The 20083-nt window shown below is 49.7% G+C and overlaps 1 protein-coding gene across 1 annotated transcript in view; it reads right to left on the bottom strand.

The window, feature by feature from the left end:
• The window catches only part of LOC123769439 (uncharacterized), a 103252-nt gene that overhangs the window by 39752 nt on the left and 43417 nt on the right, over window positions 1-20083 (bottom strand). The window contains exons 4-5 of the mRNA XM_045760541.2: window positions 19964-20052; window positions 4924-5073 (exon numbers count right to left, since the gene is read on the bottom strand). Of these exons, the coding sequence (XP_045616497.1) occupies window positions 4924-5073; window positions 19964-20052 (239 nt within the window). The remainder of the gene's footprint in view (window positions 1-4923; window positions 5074-19963; window positions 20053-20083) is intronic.

Below are 20083 nucleotides of genomic sequence, written 5' to 3'. Positions count from 1 at the left end.
ACCCAGGTACCTATTTTACTGCTAGGTCCCAGGGGCATAGGGTGAAAGAAACTCTGCCCATTGTTTCTCGCTGGTGCCTGGGATCGAACCCAGGACCACAGGATCACAAGTCCAGCGTGCTGTCCGCTCGGCCGACCGGCTCTCCTTGTACAGAGAATTTGCAAATATTTTCAATTTTTACCTTTTTCAGGATATTTATACTTGTGCCTGTCTTGGCCGCCTCTTTATTGGAGCCATCTCCGTTTTTCGTCCCAATTCCTTCGTTTATGCACTCTTTCCCACTATTGCTCTCATTGTTTATAATACCTGGCTCTGCAATATTGCTGTTGTTTTGTACCACAATACCCTCTCTAGCTCTGGGGTGTTCATTCCATGACTTTGGAATGAACACTCCAGCCGAAGCCCTCCCTCCCTCATTCCCTCTATCCCTTCTTCCCTCCCTCCATCCATCCCTTCTTCCCTCCCTCCATCCATCCCTTCTTCCCTCCCTCCATCCCTTCTTCCCTCCCTCCATCCATCCCTTCTTCCCTCCCTCCATCCATCCCTTCTTCCCTCCCTCCCTCCATCCCTTCTTCCCTCCCTCCCTCCATCCCTTCTTCCCTCCCTCCATCCATCCCTTCTTCCCTCCCTCCATCCATCCCTTCTTTCCTCCCTCCATCCCTTCTTCCCTCCATCCCTTCTTCCCTCCCTCCATCCATCCCTTCTTCCCTCCCTCCATCCATCCCTTCTTCCCTCCCTCCATCCATCCCTTCTTCCCTCCCTCCATCCATCCCTTCTTCCCTCCCTCCATCCATCCCTTCTTCCCTCCCTCCCTCCCTCCCTCCATCCCTTCTTCCCTCCCTCCATCCCTTCTTCCCTCCCTCCATCCATCCCTTCTTCCCTCCCTCCATCCATCCCTTCTTCCCTCCCTCCCTCCATCCCTTCTTCCCTCCCTCCATCCATCCCTTCTTCCCTCCCTCCATCCCTTCTTCCCTCCCTCCATCCCTTCTTCCCTCCCTCCATCTCTTCTTTCCTTCTTCCCTCCCTCCCTCCTTCTTTCCATCCCTCCCTCCTTCCTTCTTCCATCCATCCATCCCTCCCTCCTTCCTTCTTCCATCCATCCATCCCTCCCTCCTTCCTTCCTTCCTTCATTCTGTCCCTCCCTCCCTCCTTCCTTCCTTCCATCCCTCCTTCCTTCCTTCCATCCCTCCCTCCTTCCTTCTGTTCCTCCCTCCCTCCCTCCTTCCTTCCATCCATCCTTCCCTCCTTCCTTCCTTCCTTCCATCCCTCCCTCCCTCCCTCCCTCCCTCCTTCCTTCTGTCCCTCCCTCCCTCCCTCCCTCCATCCATCCAAAATTTTAAGAAACAAATCTGGTTAACTGGGTCAAGTGTGTTAGGCTTATCAGAGTGAGCCAGTCCTTCCCCACCACGGACACACCCCCCCCCATACATCCCATACACACGCTCTCTCTGCTTCACCTCAACTCAACATCCATCCCTCCATCAATTCATCCATCCATCCTTCCAACCTTCCATCCATCTCCATCCTACCATCCATCTCCATCCTCTCCCTCCCTGCCTACCACCCAGCCTCTGCCTGCCTGCCTGCCTCCCTCCCAAGCTCTGCCTGCCTGCCTGCCTCTCCCTCCTTGCCTACCTCCCAGCCTCTTCCTGCCTGCCGGCCTACATTTCAGCCTCTCCATCCCTGCCTGCCTGCCCATCCACCCACCAGTCAGCCATCACTGACACAATGAGTGCATTTGGAACCAACTTGGTGCACGGATACCTGGTTGATACCTGGTTGATGGGGTTCTTGGAGTTCTTCTACTCCCCAAGCCCGGCCTGAGGCCAGGCTTGATTTGTGAAAGTTTGGTCCACCAGGCTGTTGCTTGGAGCGGCCCGCAGGGCCACATACCCACCACAGCCCTGTTGGTCCGGCACTCCTTGGAGGAATAAATCTAGCTTCCTCTTGAAAATGTCCACGGTTGTTCCGGCAATATTTCTTATGCTTGCTGGGAGGGTGTTGAACAACCGGGGACCTCTGATGTTTATACAGTGTTCTCTGATTGTGCCTATGGCACCCCTACTCTTCGCTGGTTCTATTCTGCATTTTCTTCCATATCGTTCACTCCAGTACGTTGTTATTTTACTGTGTAGATTTGGTACTAGGCCCTCCAGTATCTTCCAGGTGTATATTATTTGATATCTCTCTCGTCTTCTTTCTAGTGAGTACATTTGGAGGGCTTTGAGACAATCCCAATAATTTAGGTGCTTTATCGCGTCTATGCGTGCTGTATATGTTCTCTGTATTCCCTCTATTTCAGCAATCTCTCCTGCTCTGAAGGGGGAAGTGAGTACTGAGCAGTACTCAAGACGGGACAACACAAGTGACTTGAAGAGTACAACCATTGTGATGGGATCCCTGGATTTGAAAGTTCTCGTAATCCATCCTATCATTTTTCTGGCTGTCGCAATATTTGCTTGGTTATGCTCCTTAAACGTTAGGTCGTCAGACATTATTATTCCCAAATCCTTTACATGCTGTTTTCCTACTATTGGTACATTTGATTGTGTTTTGTACTCTGTATTATGTTTAAGGTCCTCATTTTTACCGTACCTGAGTACCTGGAATTTATCACTGTTAAACATCATGTTATTTTCTGATGCCCAGTCGAAAACTTTATTAATATCAGCTAGAAGTTTTTCAATGTCTTCAGCCGAGATAATTTTCATACTGATTTTTGTGTCATCTGCAAAGGATGATACGAAGCTGTGACTTGTATTTTTGTCTATATCTGATATGAAAATAAGGAAAAGCAGCGGTGTAAGGACTGTACCCTGAGCTACAGAGCTTTTAACTGCACTTGGACTAGATTTTATATGCTTGACCGTTACTTGCTGAGTCCTGTTTGACAGAAAACTGAGTATCCAGCGTCCTACTTTACCGGTTATTCCCATTGACTTCATTTTGTGCTATCACACCATGGTCACACATATCGAAAGCCTTTGCGAAGTCCGTGTATATCACATCAGCATTCTGTTTTTCTTCTAATGCCTCAGTGACTTTGTCGTAGTGCTCAAGTAGCTGTGAAAGGCATGATCTTCCCGCTCGAAATCCATGTTGGCCTGGGTAGTGAAGGTCATTGGTCTCCATGAAATTGGTGACCTGACTCCTAATCACTCTCTCAAATACTTTTATTATGTGCGACGTTAGTGCAACTGGTCTATAATTCTTTGCCAATGCTTTGCTCCCTCCCTTGTGTAGAGGGGCAATGTCTGCTACTTTAAGTGCATCTGGTATCTACCCCGTGTCCAAGCTCTTCCTCCACACTATACTGCGTGCCTGTGCTACCGGCACTTTGCATTTCTTTATAAATATTGAATTCCATGAATCTGGACCCGGGGCCGAGTGCATGGGCATGTTTTCAATTTCTCTTTCAAAGTCTAGTACGCTCGTGTTGATATCAGTTATATTTACATTGGTTTGGATATCCCGCATAAAGAAATTGTCTGGATCTTCCACTTTCATGTTGTTTATTGGAGTGCTAAACATGTCCTCATACTGCTTTTTTAGGATTTCACTAATTTCTTTGTCATCCTCCGTGTATGAATCTTCACTTGTACGAATAGGTCCAATACTGGCAGTGGTTTTTGCTTTCGCATATGTGAAGAAGTATTTTGGATTTTTCTTTATTTCCTGAATTGCTTTCTGTTCTAACTGCCTTTCTTCAGTTTGGTATGATTGTTTCAATTTCCGCTCAATTTCTTCAATCTCCCTATTTAAATTATTCTTTCTTTGACGGGAAATTCGTGTCTTTGATGATTTGATGTGTCTTATCTTGATGATCATTGTTGATGGATCATTGTTATTTACATGGAAGAGGTGGTGGTGGATGTTAATGGTGTTGGACTGACTCAAGTAGAGAATAATGGTGATACGGTAACCTCAGATGTTGATGCATTAGGGTCAACATGCGACGGGTCAGTTGCAGGTGGGGCAATGCAAGCCTTCTTGGTAGCCTTTGCAAAAGACTTTAATTGATATTTGTTTCATTCTCTTTGATCTTGTTTTCAAAAATTTCACATACAAATTGTACTGGCTCATCATGTCCTTAATTTCAATCTCACTGTTACTCATCTCCATTAATGCCAGAAAACCTTCAAAATATTGCTGAACTTTTTCCATATTACATTTTTCCTTTAATGTCTCTTCATCCTCTTCACCACACTGCATTATCAACACTGTCCTCTTTTGCTTTACTTACTATCTTCTATTTCATATTGCCTTATCACTTTCAAGTCTAGAGAAATTGTAAAAAATGATAGGTTTAGCCTTAAGAAGATCAAAAACAGTACTCTTGTTAATGCCATATTCAGTGCACACAACACTTCTCGGGACTCTGCTCTTCACCTTCTTAATTATTTCAACTTTCTTCTCAAATGTCATCACTGACCTCTTTATTTCACGTATTTCGCTTGATGATGCTTTCACTGACACAATGGGTGCATTTGGAGCTGACACGGTACATGGATGTTCCTAGATTTTGAAGATATATCCAACAAAGTCTCAGAATGAAGTCTCCAGTCTCGTGACAAATCAACAATAGAAACACTGGGCCGTGAATTTGTGATGTTACAGGGTAGAAGGCACTAGAGAGGTGCCAGACGCAGTCAGTGGGCAAACTAGGCCTATTTCCCCCCCCCCCCTTCTCCCGGGCCGCGAGGCCTGACAGACGCTTGCTTAATGATATACTCGAACTATTTTATGCGAACCCCTGCACTTCCTGAACTTGAGTATCCAAACCAACCCCAATCGGGAAACGGGAAGTTTTGGATGCACGGCGTTCGTGTGCACGTGGCTGTCTATATTACTATACTAAACTGAATATTGAAATTAGGGTAAAGATATAATTCAGTGTTTCAAAGATATGAAAATCATACTTACTTGCAAGTGAGAGCAATACACGTTTGCTCTGTTTGTTTGGGGTTGAGATTATCAAAGAACCTCAGAACATCATCTTTCAAGGCCTCAGGCCAGTCTGGTATTAAACTCTTCCGCCCAGTGCTCTTACGTGTCGGAGTTTTTGGAGTCAACCTATAGAGAAAGAAAGAAATGAGTGAGATGTTGTACAGTATAACTCATTACATTATACAGTAATAAATTCTCATTTATATGATCTTGCCTAGCTTGGTCCCATCATGCAACCTTAGCATCAATAATTTTAACACTTTCGCTCGGGGATGACGCAGCATTGCGTCATCCGTTTACTGGCGGTAATGCCGGGGATGACGCAGCATTGCGTCATCCACTTTAAAAATTCGCCAAAAATCAGGTTTTTATCCGATTTTTTTGGGACTGGTTTTAAAATGTGCGCCGATGTCTTCCCATTTTGTTTGTTGAGCCTTGTGGCCCTCAGGCGGCTTGGCACACGCCGTGGGCCCATTGTCTTTGCTCCACTGTTGTGACCAATGTCGCCTCCCCTCGCATCTCAAACGTGTGAACATTTCGGCTATTTTCCGTGGCTATATTTCTTACTGCGGCTTTAGAAACTATCTACGCTTACTCCACGATGAATAGTAATCATGAACAAGGCCCTTCCAGGAAGAAAATTGCGAAAGAAAGGCTTGAAAAGGGTGGGAATTGGGAGTGTAGCAGGAAGGCCTCTGAGCGCTCACTCACGGCTAACGCGTGGCCCGTCTTCAACTCGTCGGCGGTTGGAGCGTGACCAGGTTTTTTTTTTATATGCTAATGTTCCTCTAGAGAATTTTATTACGAACCCATTGAGACCAAAATGAAAGACCTAGGACTTTCATTTGAGGTGACCAGAGTGAAAATAGTGAAAACATTTTATCCCGTTTGCGCGCTCCCGGGTAACTCGTTCGCACTTTCTCTGTTTGCTGCGGGTAATTAGCCGGGCTTTTGGAGTTTATATGCATTTAGTGCTGTAGAGAATTTTATTGCGAACACAATGATACCAAATTTAATCTCGTAGAAGGAGAATTGAGGTGACAAAGTTGAAGAGAGTATATACTTTTCGGAATTAACGCGCGCTTCCGTGACACGCTGGGGCCCATATCGCCCTGTCGAGGGGTGGCGCGCGGGGTGAGCGAAAGTGTTAAAGACACCATATTTTTTTGTTCTTAAGCTGAAAGTCACCCACCATTGGTCACAATGACAACCCAAAAAACCAGCGTTGAATGTAATGAAACGCCAAAATCTGGGTAAGTCCCGGAGGCTCCCCGGAGCTATCTAGGCTGAATGGATATGTATAACTTTCTGGCATCAAAGTGCTAGGAGTTCTTGCCTACCGGAGACCACGAGCCAGAACCTGGCCCCCTCAGAGAGGCACGAGGAGCAATGGCCTATAGAAACCCCCTTGTGGTTGGGAGCATTCTATGTCTGCCATCGACCGGGATAGGTACCCAGAAAGGTAGGCGCCCCAAAACAAACCCCTATTCTGGTAAAAATATTGCTACCGAAAGCCGAACGAGTGGGCAGAACTCCCCAAACAAAATTATCTAACTAGCATGACGTCATCATGTTGCTGCGCCACCGTTTGCGCAACCCTCCCCCCTCCCCGGGAGAGGGAAGGGGGAGCCCCAGACCCTCCAAGCCGGCGATCCAACTGGCAGTTCTTAGGCTGGATGTCAAAATATACGAAACACACCGCCGACCGGGAGGGAGGGAGGGATGCCGGGGAGCCTCCGGGACTCACCCAGAAAAAGGTGTTTCATTACATTCAACGCTGGTTTTCTGGGGGAAGCCCCGTCGGCTCCCCGGAGCTACCTCACCACAGATAAGGAAAACAGGGAAGGAACTGGAAGGCGGATGCCATGCGCCCGAACCTAAAAACCAAGACCAAAACAAGAAGAAAATAGACCACCCAGGCCAACTACCAGGATGGCACCAGAACTCAAGAGCAGGCCAGAGAGAAACAACACCCAGGACAGCAAGTGGAATGGAGCAGAAGGAACCGCAACACCGAACGCAACCAGGAGCGGCTCTGCCAGCACCATCCAATACGAGGTGACAGGACATGAGCCCAGACGACGGACCCGGAACAACCCCGAAGGGAAGACAAGCCAACCCTATTAAAGACCGAAGGACCTGTCGCAGAGATAGGAAAACTGGAAGGACCACCAGGAAAACCACACACCGCCCCCCGAGACGACACACGCAGGTGGGAGACCAATAAGGAACCCACCAGTGCCGACACAAACAACAAGAACAAGCACCACGAACGAAAGCGCAAAATGCGAATCGAAAAACTGCGACCCCGCAACCCAAAGGAGCAAGATAACCAGCTCCAGCAGGGAAGAAAGACGCACGCGGCCCAAAGGCATCCAAGAGGAGAATTACCCAGGACGTGAACCGCAGGAAAGCAAACACACCCGGTCCGGAAAAGGAACAAAGAAAAACCGGAGCCAGGACCGGAACCCAGCAAACCCGGTTCCAAGAAAAGGAACCAGAAAGGCAGGAGTGGCAGACCAAAAGTCCACAACCCCCCACAGACAGCGTAACACCGAAGCCTGCAGGAAGTCACACAGAAAATCGCAGGAACTCGGTACCAAAACGGAACACTGGAGAAGGCCAAAAGCAGGGAACTTAACATGGATAGAGGCCGACCTGAGCTCCAAACAACAGGATAGGCCAGAAGCACTGACCTAGACACACAAATAGGTGGAGCATGGGAGGAGGAAAATTGAAATAGGTAAGGAAAACCCCGAATACGGCCCAAGGAGCGGCCGGGAAGTAAGGCACACGACCAACCACAAAATGTGTAGAGGAGCGCGTACATAACCGATGGATCTCATGGACAGCAGGGTGCAGTCAGGCACCGAAGTTAGGCAAGGAATGAGTGTCCCGAGAGGGAAAAGACCCAGGTGTCGACAACGAAACCAAAAGCGCCGAATTGCGGAGCAGAGCCCCACAGGACAACAAAGAACAAAAGACAGGACAAAAGTCACTGAAGACCCACGCAAAGTGACCAAAAAACACACCACACCAAAGACCCCTCTTAGGAGCCATCGATTCAATCCCGCCAAGCGGGGAAGAGTAAACAAGGATGGAGCAGTGAACAAGGGTGGTGGAGTGAGCAGATTATCCCAATAAGATACTCGCTCCGAACGCATTAGCCTAACGAGAGAAGCAAAGCTCTACGGAGGACCAATTATGGAACTCAAACCGTTCCAAACTTCCAGTTAATATGCCTGCCAACCTTTGGAGAACGGCGAGGTATCGCCCGAGCATAGAAGCAGCAGAGCAGCGAATAATAACTAGTCGACCTGCAATTGTGGTCTAGAACAGACACTTGCGAGAAACCGTACCGACTCCCAGTGTGCTGAACTCGCACCATTGCCTGCCAAAATAACACCCACATACCACCGTATACGCAACAAAACATATGTAGCCTCTGAGTGGTTGTCTTTATTGTCACCAATCTTCACGAAACAACAGAACTGGGACAGAGGCACACACCACCCTTGCAGCACATTTTGTACACGAAACACTGAGCATAAAAGGGAGAAGTGTAGAATCAGGAAAGACCTGAGGAATGACCAGCACGGTAACAGGTTCGGTGATTCGCGGAACCAATTACCGCGTAAAGTGGTGGGGCCTCACGATTTCTGCAAACGTGGGATTGACATGTATATGATCGGGAATAGGTGGGAAGAAATAGGAGCTGCCTCGAACGGGCCAACAGGCCCTCTGCAGTTCCTCTGGTCTTATGTCCATATGGTCGTATGAACAAGGGGACACAGGAGGAAGCCAAGTACCCAAAGGAGCCACAGACACGAAAAAGAACCTGATCAATGTCAGAGGGGAAAGGAAGCGAAAAGCACTACGAAGCTATGTGGTGGAGGCAGACTTCACCCACAGGAGCAACTGTAGAGAAGACAGAGCCCAGGAGGCTCAGGAAACTGCACAACTGTCAACTGACAGGAGAGGCAGGGCCCAAGAGCCAGAGCTCAACCCCTGCAAGCACAACTAGGCAAGCACCCCACCAAAATGTGAGAACCAGCCCATGGCTGACAGAAGCGTCAGACATGACAACCTCACCTGCAGAGCAGACACACGACCGTGCCACAACACAGGCGAGCCAAGTAACATACTAGGAGCAGCGCTAAAGGTGTGCCCGAAAGCCAAGCATACTCGAGGTAGTAGGCATGGTATGTACCGTTACCTGAATAAAATGAAGTCGAAGGAGAAATACGTCCAGAGGCGCGCGCCCTGCAGAAGCCGGAGCAGGACAGAGGGGGAGGAAGCGGCGCCACGCCGAGCCATCCCACACCCGGAAGCAGAGGAAGAACGAAGTGACACCCCCAGATATAAATCCAGAACACCTCCAGCATCCAGAGGGCTATGACAGGAGAGAGAAAACACGCAAGAAGCCGTTCAAAAACCACCAGAAATGACGCGAACACACGAGCATACCACCCATAAACAAAACGCACACCGTGGCCCCAGCACACGAGGTACGAACGCACCACCCGTCCACCAGGAGGCATGGCGCGTACACCAGGTGAACACACATCGTACACACAACGTACAGACACAACGTAAACACACATCGTACAAACACCAGGAAGGCATGCGTAACAAAGACGAAGAACGCTGATATGGAAGTAGAGACGACGCGAAAACAAAACAAGGCGAAAACGAAGCAAAAGAAAATAGATGACGGAAGGTAACCAACGAGGCCGACAAAAGACCACTATAACCAATACAAGCCAGAACCTGGCCCCCTCTAGAGGCATGAGGAGCAATGGCCTATAGAGACCCCCCTTATGATTGGGAGCATTCTATGTCTGCCATCGACTGGGATAGGCACCCAGAAAGATAGGCGCCCCAAAACAAACCCCTATTCTGATAAACTATTGTGACCGAAGACCGAACAAGTGGACAGAACTACCCAAATAAAAATTAGCAAACAAGCATGACATCATGTTGCCACGCCGGTGTCTGCGCAACGCCCATCCTCCCCAGGATGGGAAAGGGGGAGCCCCAGACCTCACTGTCGGCGACCCCACCGACGGCGACCCAACCGTTAGTTCTCAGGCTGGATGTCAAAAACGCAAAAACACTGCAGACCGGAGGGAGAGAGGGATGCCGGGAAGCCTCCGGGACTCACCCAGAAAATGGCGTTTCATTATATTCAACGCTGGTTTTCTGGGGAGAAGCCCTGTTGGCTCCCCGGAGACAACTACCCAAAGATAAGGAAAAACAGGGACTTACCCGGGAGGCGGTCCATCCTTACTCCTCAACGCTAAGTCGAGACAACTGGCTGCAACCGCCGACCCAAAGCAACGCAGGCCCGACCAGGCCCCAGGAACATTCACTAGGTAGCGAGCGGCCAGGACCCTGTTCGCTCTCCAAAAACCCTGGGCCCGAATGTCCACCCAAGACATGTTGCCAAAGATGGCAGCCAAAGCAGCAAATTTACGAACATCGTGGGCCCGGGAAAAAAGCGCAGGCTGGCTACACTTAATAACCCTGCATACAACCTGAGAGACCCGAGCCCGGGAACAGGGAAGAAGGGAAACTGGATCAACCCAAAGCGCATCCCTGGCAACAGAAGCCATGGCGCGCAAATAACGGCGGAGAGCCGCAACCGGATACAACACATGATGCACCCACGGCCTGACCAACCAAGCATCAACAACCCATAGCCCCCTCTGGAACGCAGCAGTCTCATTCTTCGCCAGAAAAGAGGGAGACGGCTGCAAGTGAACAAAACAACCACCAGGACCAAACGAGCAGAAACCTCGGCGCCGGAGGAGAGCATGAAGCTCCCCCAACCCGAACCCCAGAGGCCAATGCCAACAGGAAAAGAGCCTTAGAAATACAATCCAGAACAGAAGGGGCCGAGACCGAGACAAACCGAGACAAAGAGAGAAACGAGAGCACATGGTCCAAGGACCAAGACGGCACAGGCAGCGCATGAGCAGGCCGGAGGTGAAACAACGCACGAGACAACTTGCAAAATGGGGCAGAAGTAACATCAACACCGAAAGCAAGTTGAAGCAGCTCCGCCAACGTTGTACGATACGAAGCGACAGTATTTGGCATAAGATGACGATCCTGAAACAACCAAGAGAGAAAGGACAGAACAACCCTATCAGAGACCGAAGAACACCGACGCAGTGATATGAAAAACCGGAAGGACCGCCAGGAAACCTCATACTGCTGCCGAGACGAAGCACTCAGGTGGGAGACCAACAACGAAGCCACCTGCGCACCATACAAGGAATGATAAACCCAAGTCAAAAACACCAGACGTGAAGACTCAAGGAGAAGACCAAACCAGCCTCGTACAGGGCTGGACCGATCTGCTGAAAGAGGCGGAGCTGTGGAACGACCCTCGGGTTCGAACACTGAGCAAGCAGCTCCTGAAACCAAGGCTGGGCCAGCCACCAAGGAGCGTGAAGGACAACTCGACCTCGGTAAGTCTCCAAGCGAGTTAGGACCTGGAGCAACAGTGGAACCAGGGGAAAGAGGTACAGGTAACCCCCACCTCGCTCAGTCCTTCCTGAAGGCGTCGACCCCGACGGCCTCGCAGTCGGGGAAGTGCGCCACGTATACCGGGAGACGCCTCGACCACCCCAACGCAAAGAGATCCACGTCTGGAGTCCGGAACATCTGGTACAGTCAACTGAAGGAGTCGGCATCGACCGTCCATTCCGTGGAAAGGGGAAGGAACCGGGACAGCCGTCCGCCAGGACGTTGTACACCCCTCGGACGTGAACCGCCAGGAGAGCCAAACCCAAAGAACTCAGCAGATGAGTCACCCGAAGCGACCAGCCTCGTCGATCCGCAAATGACGCGAATCTTACGGAGCAACATCCACACCGTCGCGAACTCCCGTAAAGTGCATGGTAAGCACTGGTCACAAAACCCCAGCCAAGAAGTAACGCATCCGTGTATACATCGAGCGAGGGCTCAGGAAGGCACCAAGGCACCGAACTCCGAAAAATCCAAAGAGGAAGCCGGTGACACAGCAACCGACGCAAAGCCCCTGGAGGCCGAACCCAACGATCGCGAGAGAGGCGGAAGGGCCAGCCCCGAAGGAACTAGAACAGCCAACGAAGCCACTCCCGACCCGGCGGGTAGACCATTATGGCAAAGTTCAGGCTCCCATACAAACTCTCGAGCAACCGCTTTGTGACCCAGGAACCCCTCAGAAATGGGCGAAGGCGGGGACCGCAGGCGTAAGAGGGCCGCCGGAGGAAGAGACAAGGAAGCACTGCGAGTGTCCCAAACCAGACCCAGCCAAAATCGAACCTGAGAGGGAGCCAGATGGGACTTCCTCCAGTTTACCAAGAACCCGAACCCGGCGAGCTGGGAAAGAGATAGATCCCTGGCGAGTAGACACGCGGACCGGCTGGGAGCCCAAACCAGCCAGTCGTCAAGATAGGCCAGCACCCGAACACCTAGCAAATGCAGGCGGGTCACCACGACCCGAGTAAGGCGTGTGAAAACGCGAGGTGCCAGATTCAACCCGAAGGGAAGATAACAAAAGCGGTAACCTTGATGCCCCCACATCAAAACCGAGCCAGTCCCTGAACCCCAGATGACCCAGGACGTGCCAATACGCATCCTTGAGGTCCAGGGACACCATCCAAGCGTCCCCCCCACCCTCCAAAAGAAGACGGACCTGGGACAGCGTAGTCATCCGGAAGTAGGGGCACAAAACCAACGGGTTCAGGCGGGACAAGTCCAGAATGAACCAGAGGTCCGCGCAGTCCCCTTCTGGGACTGGAAACAGGCGGGAAACCCACCTGAGGGATGACGTCGTTTCGACCAAGCCCAAGCGAGCCCACTCCGAGATGACCCGACAGAGCACAGGAGAAGAGGCCGGCTCCCCCAGCCCCGAACCCCCAGAGGGAGGAGAAGCCACCCAACGCCACCACAGGCAGCACAAAAGACCCGAAAAGCCCACGAATCATGGGACCAGGCGTGAGCAAACTGGGCAAGCAGCCCCCCATCGCCCCGTCAATGGGACGAACCGCAATGGGACGAACCGCAAAAGGGCCGACACACCTTGCGAGAACCTAAGCGGCAAACAGGACGGTCCCCACACCAACCAGCAACAGCCGCAACCGAAGGCGCCACCAGCCCCAAATCCGGCACTAAAGACCTACCCCGACAAAAAGAACCCCAAAAACTGGCATGACCCTTCTGGGAAGGCCCCCCGCGAGCCCCCCGGAGCAACAACAACTCAGACATAGGCCGACAACTGACCGAGTCCGCCTGCAGGTACTACACCACAGCAGACTCCGCAAACAGCAACGGACAAAAGAGCGAAGACAAACGAAGAGCCAGGGCCCAGGCTGACTCCAAGGAAGAAGCCAGCACCGCCTGACAACATGCAAGGCGAGAAGCATAAAACCACGAAACCGCATCATGCAGGATGGGTGCGAAGAACTTCAACAAAGCAGACGACGCCCGAACCACAGAGGGCTGTGCTTTGGACCCGGAAGCGTCCTCAAGCACTCCTACTTCCAACTCAAGCCAATCTGAGGACAGCTCAAGGAGGGAAAAGAAACGCAGTGCTGAAGCAAGCAGGCCACAAGTCCACAAATCCTCCGCAACCAAGGCAGTCGAGAGGGAAGGAACCTGCACGTGAAGCTGCATGACACCAACATCCCGCGGAAGGGCAGGGGCGAACAAACAAGCATTAAGATGCTTGAAGTCGCCCCCCAGGAAAACCTGCAACGCCGTAGAAACCTCTCGCCACTCAAGCATGTGGGACTGACAGACCATGTGCCAAGTCTCCAACGAAAAGAGAGGACAGTCTGCCTACCAGGACAACTCCGGAACTTCATAACGAAACCAGCACGAACCAGGGGATCCGTACACAAAGGAACGTGGATCCATCATGAAGGCATAATCCAGGTCATGCAGGAGGTAAGCTGCCAAGGCTTCCCGCACCTCCGAAGACGAAACACGGGAAACCGGAAACCTCCGAAAAGACGTAACCGAAGAACCCGCGGGATCACAGAACCGAACCCGGGGAGGGGTGGACACCAAATAAAATTTGCATGCGGAGGGAGCGAAAGAGAACCCCTCTCCTTGTAACACCAAGCCCCGCTCAGAGGGTAGAAAAACCCAGGCGGGGTCCAACGGGGTCCAAGTCCCCCAAGCCAACCCCTCCCTAACCCCAGGAACCTCGCCCCAGAGGGCCTGGGGCCAAGCAGTCCTCCTGAGCCCCCACCCCCAAAGAAAAGGTGGGAGCAGTCGAAAAAGCATGAACAAAGGGGGTCCACTGGCCAGACCCAGAAGCTCCAGTAGAAAGACCAGACTCGAATGCCTCCGCTACCGCCCCAGAAGGGAACACCCCCGAGACCGCCCGAGTCTCACAACGAACTAAACCCAGCCCCGGCACCAAAACCCTCAGACGTTTTGGAGCCGGCAGCAAGGGGATGGGGGTACCGAATGGGCAACAGAAGGGGAAGGACTTGGAGGGGCGGACGGAACCAGAGCCGAAGCGACTCCCACCCCCAAGTCCGGGTCCCTATAACCAAAACGGGACAGTCTCGGGGCATCCAGGGCAGCAACCAACCTGGCGCATTGCAGCAACCTACAGCGAGCATGCAACGCCTCAGCTGCCCTCACCCGCATATCAGGCACAGTAGCCTGGGTGAATTGGAGTACGTACAGACAACACACGTCGCACGACTCCGGGTCAAAACAATCACCAACCCAACAGGCAGCATGGCGGAGGCAAAACCGGTGAGTGTCCCCCTGAGACAAGGGGACAGAGCAACTTTCAGCTCTGGGGACTCTGGGGTCACATCCATCAGACCACATAGCCCCCATGGGGTTTTCCAGGGCCCTTAGCCTTAGTTACGCGCTAAGGGAAGCCCAGGCAGTACTGCAAACTGGCACCCAAAACTACCAAACAAACTGCTATAGCTGAACCCCCGATACGTGTACACTCATGGGGGCCAAGCGGGGAGGACCACCAACACAAAATGGAGATATAAAGATATAGATATACCCCAAAAACAGCAATGGGGGACCAACAGGCAGACTCTTCCCCCCCCCCCACCAGGCAGAAAACAAAAACAAAAGAAAAAACCCGCAAGAGGACAAAGTACTCGGGCGGAACAGAGCCGGCCGCTGTTAATGGTGAAAACTAGGTGTGCAGCACCCTGCAGTGACGAAAACTACACCCTACCCAGAGACAATCAAGGGCAAGAAAAAACCCAGCTGACCCCAAGGGCGACCAAGTACCGAGCAGTAAGCAGCACAGCAGAGGTAGACCCCAAGGTGACCCAGGGAAGGTGGCCCTAAGCCCCAAGGGCAGTACTTACAGGGCACCTAGGAAAGGTGACCCTAGGCGCATGCAGCCCGAGCACCGTGGAATATCACTCCTGGCCCACGCACCACCAGAAGGGACAGCTCACACCACAAGGCACAGAACTGCAACAGAAAACTGGAGCCAGAGGCAAGACCCCACCAGATCCCATCAGCCCAAGAACTAACCATTGGGTCGCCGACGGTGGGGTCTGGGGCTTCCCCCTTCCCCCTCCTGGGGAGGGGGGTTTGCGCAGACAACAGCACAGACAGCAGCGCGGCAACATGACGACGTCATGCTTGTTTGCTAATTTTCGTTTGGGGAGTTCTGTCCACTTGTTCGGTTTTTGGTCGCAATAGTTTACCAGAATAAGGGTTTGTTTTGGGGTGCCTACCTTTCTGGGTGCCTATCCCAGTCGATGGTAGACATAGAATGCTCCCAATCATAAGGGGGGTCTCTATAGGCCATTGCTCCTCGTGCCTCTCTATTGGGAGCCAGGTTCTGGCTCGTGGTCCCCGGTAGGCAAGAACTCCATGCATTGACTGATGCCAGAAAGTTATACATATCCATTCAGCCTGGATAGCTCCGGGGAGCCGACGGGGCTCCCCCAAGAAAAAAAACTTGAGAATTTGAAGAACTATATAATCAAGGAAGCCATCTATAACTGGGCCAAGGTGTGGAGTGAAGTAAAGGAATCGACTTTGAAAAATTCCTGGAAAAAAACTCCTCCCATATACCAGCCCGCATATACAGTCAGAAATGAGGAGGATGAAGAAATGGATTTTGAAGGATTTACAGATGAAATCCACGGAATGTTAAGAAATGCCGGCAAAAACTTAGAAAGACAGGATGTGGTTGATTGGCTTGAAAAAGATACCAATGACCCAGGATATGGTGTGATGAGTGAAGACAAGATCCTCCAGTGTATTACTGGTGAGGTCGACAAAGAGGAGTAGGATGAAGAAGGCAGTGAAGAACCAACACCAATGATCACAAAATACAGCGTACTCATGACCTATGTTGACGGATTAATAAATTTTTCATCCAATTGTGCTCATCCAATTTCATCCAATTGTTTCCAGAAGTTGGAAACATGTATCAGTACCTGAGGCAAACCAATGAGCTGATCATACAACTGGCCAGTGAACACTGAAGGTAAGCAACACCTAATTCTTATATGGTACGAAAATCAAGCCAAGCGCCTTCAACAAGTGAGGTATCACAGGCAACCCAATTGCCTTCAACAAGTGAGGCGTCACAGGCAAGCCCAGCGCCTTCAACAAGTGAGGCATCACAGGCAAGCCCAGCGCCTTCAACAAGTGAGGCATCACAGGCTAGCCCAGCACCTTCAACAAGTGAGGCATCACAGGCTAGCCCAATACCTTCAACCAGTGAGGCATCACAGGCTAGCCCAGCGCCTTCAACAAGTGAGGCATCACAGGCAAGCCCAGCGCCTTCAACAAGTGAGGCATCACAGGCTAGCCCAGCGCCTTCAACAAGTGAGGCATCACAGGCAAGCCCAGCGCCTTCAACAAGTGAGGCATCACAGGCTAGCCCAGCGCCTTCAACAAGTGAGGCTTCACAGGCAAGCCAAATGCCTTCAACAAGTGAGGCATCACAGGCAAGCCCAGCGCCTTCAACAAGTGAGGCGTCACAGGCTAGCCCAATGCCTTCAACCAATGAGGTTTCAGCAGCTGGCAGTCAAAACTAACTTAGCTTAATGAACTGTACAGTAATTTTAAGTGTTAATTTTAGTGTTGTGTTAGTATAGGTTACGTAAATTGTCAAGAATTTTTAACTTCAAGATGTGTGGCATCATTCAAGAAGACGAACAACAACAAGGCAAGTTGAGGTTTCTAGTTGAATATTTAATAATTATATGTGGCAAGGCAATTCAAATTATGTTGTTTGTAGTATAAAAATAGTTTGAAATGGTTAGTTTTGGACTCATAGGTGAAAAAGTACCATTATCCGGAACACCTGATTATCCGGCTGGGGTCCTTCCCATATAGTCCGGATAATCGAGTGGAGACAGTACTGATGAAAGGACAGTGCATGGAAATAATGAATAAAAAAAATTATCAGCCCCTGTACAAATAGCTATACACTACAAAAAAATATATAAACACGCAAAGATCGATGGTGAGCCATGAAGAATCTGTGAAGCTCATGCAGCAGAGCCTCTGGAAAAGCAAGGACAGGAAACAGGTTAAGATTGGGCAACATTAAAACAGGTCTGATAACCAGGGCTCAGCTGGCTAAATGGAAGCCAAAAGCATAATTTGGCCCACAAAGGTGACATCAACAGAATGTTAATGTCACCTTTGGCATCGCTGCATATTAGTGCAGCAACTTCTGGACTGGAAGAAACATACAGTACAGTATTGTATATTATCTCCCACTGACCCCAGTAAAAAAAAAAAAAATGCAGCCCCCTCAAAAGCCTCATTACCAGGAAATTAGAGCTACACACAAAGTTTATGGTCCCATTTAGAAATAAAAATATAAAGCTGAAGAAGACAAAATGTGTTATATATATTCGAAGGAGGCTTCAACCCCCTTCTAGTCAGTCTCAATTAGTTAAAATTGAGAGGGGAACCCTCTGAACATTAAAGACCCCTAGAAAATGAGTTCTAAGAAGCCATACAAGATACAGTTATCAGAGTCCAGCCCCACAACAGTGTTCTAGACTCCTACTGACCTCAAACAAGATGAAGACCATTCAACTCCAAAACCTTCATATCAGGGGCCAGATTCACGGAGCAGTTACGCAAGCACTTACGAACTTGTCCATTTTATCTCAATCTTTGGAGGTTTTGTTTACAATTATTAAATACTTAATGAGCTCCGAAGCACTAGGAGGCTGTTTATAATAATAACAACAGTTGATTGGGAAGTTTTCATGCTTGCAAACTGTTTAATAAATGTAACTAAAGCCGTCAAAGATTGAGGAAAGATGTACACGTTCGTAAGTACTTGCGTAACTGCTTCGTGAATCCGGGTCCTGGTTGATACCTGGTTGATGGGGTTCTGGGAGTTCTTCTACTCCCCAAGCCCGGCCCGAAGCCAGGCTCGACTTGTGAGAGTTTGGTCCACCAGGCTGTTGCTTGGAGCGGCCCGCAGGGCCACGTAACCACCACAGCCTGGCTGATCCGGAACTTCTCTTAGAAAACCGTCCAGTTTTCTCTTGAAGATGTCCACGGTTGTTCCGGCAATATTTCTTATAGTCGCTGGGAGGACGTTGAACAACCGCGGACCTCTGATGTTTATACAGTGCTCTCTGATTGTGCCTATGGCACCTCTGCTCTTCACTGGTTCAATCTTGCATTTTCTTCCATACCGTTCACTCCAGTACGTTGTTATTTTACTGTGTAGATTTGGGACCTGACCCTCCAGTATTTTCCATGTGTATATTATTTGGTATCTCTCCCGTCTCCTTTCTAGGGAGTACATTTGGAGAGCTTTGAGACGATCCCAATAATTTAGGTGTTTTATCGCGTCTATCCGTGTCGTATATGTTTTCTGTATTCCCTCTATTTCAGCAATCTCTCCTGCTCTGAAGGGGAAGTGAGTCCAGGAAACTGAGCCACACATACACTCAAGAGAGCTTGTGGTTCCAGGCTGAGGAGAATAAATTCATCCACAGAAGACCAAACATTACATATTCAATGAAAGGAGGCCTTGATCACCTAATAAATTTAAATCAAACAAAAGTGAGTCTGTCTATGAGCATATTGCACACCCCATAAATATGAACTGCATGGAAGACAAACCCAAGAAGTCAGAGGAGAGGCTGCAGGAGCCAAGCTTTGAGGAAGATGAACAAAAGCATCATCTAAGACACCACACTCTCCTGAAAATCTCCTGGGATGGAACTGGTGCTTCAAGATAAAATCCTCAAGGATGGGGGGGGCAATTCCAAGAGTAGCAGCCAAATCTTCCAGATAGGAATGTATCACATGGGAGAGGAAATCCTCTAGGAATCAGACAGAGAAAGAGACTTGAGGGGTTGATATTACACCAAACTTGTAATATCAAAAGAAGAAGCCCACATCAAAAGAATATCTTCAGCGATGTACAGAGGGTTACTTAATAAGAGAACGACTTTTAGGAATTTAAACAGTCTCTTTCAGGATGCTGTACATCATTTATGTCAGATCAATTCTGGAATATGTGGCACCAGCATGGAATCTTTTTGTATTAAACACAAAACAAAGCTGGAGAACATTCAGAAGTATATACTGTATACTGCCAGACTAGTCCCAGAGCTGGGAAGTATGAGCTACGTGGAAAGGTAAATGGAGTTAAATCTCACATCACTGGAAGATAAAAGAAATGAGACATGGATACCACAGGCAAGGAAATGACTCAGGGGAATAGACAGGAAAGACAAGGACAGACTATTTAGTAAGGATAGTACAAGAACAAAGGAAACACAGATGAAAACTAGGTACCCAAATGAGCCACAGTCACATTACAAATAATTATTTCAGTTTCATGACAGTGAGGAAATGGAATGCACTAAGAAGTGAAGTGTTGTAGGCAGATTCTAAACACAGCTTTAAATGTAGCTATGGCAGAGCCCAATAAGCTCGGGTATACACCAGTCGATTAAGGGTTGAGAGGTGGGACTCAAAAGCCATAGCTTATCTCCCTGCAAACACAACTAGGCGATTACTGTACCTTTCAAAACCAAATGTAATGTCTTCAATTTTTTCTTCTGGTGGGGGTTCTACTACAGCTGCAGCCTCTGATTTCTTGGGCGACATATTCTGTGGAGCAAAGTAAAATTAGTACATTTAA

This window comes from Procambarus clarkii, chromosome 63 (genome assembly GCF_040958095.1).
Source record: "Procambarus clarkii isolate CNS0578487 chromosome 63, FALCON_Pclarkii_2.0, whole genome shotgun sequence".
Taxonomy (NCBI): domain Eukaryota; kingdom Metazoa; phylum Arthropoda; class Malacostraca; order Decapoda; family Cambaridae; genus Procambarus; species Procambarus clarkii.
Note: the sequence above shows the minus strand (reverse complement) of the source record. Positions and strands in the feature narration are given on the sequence as shown.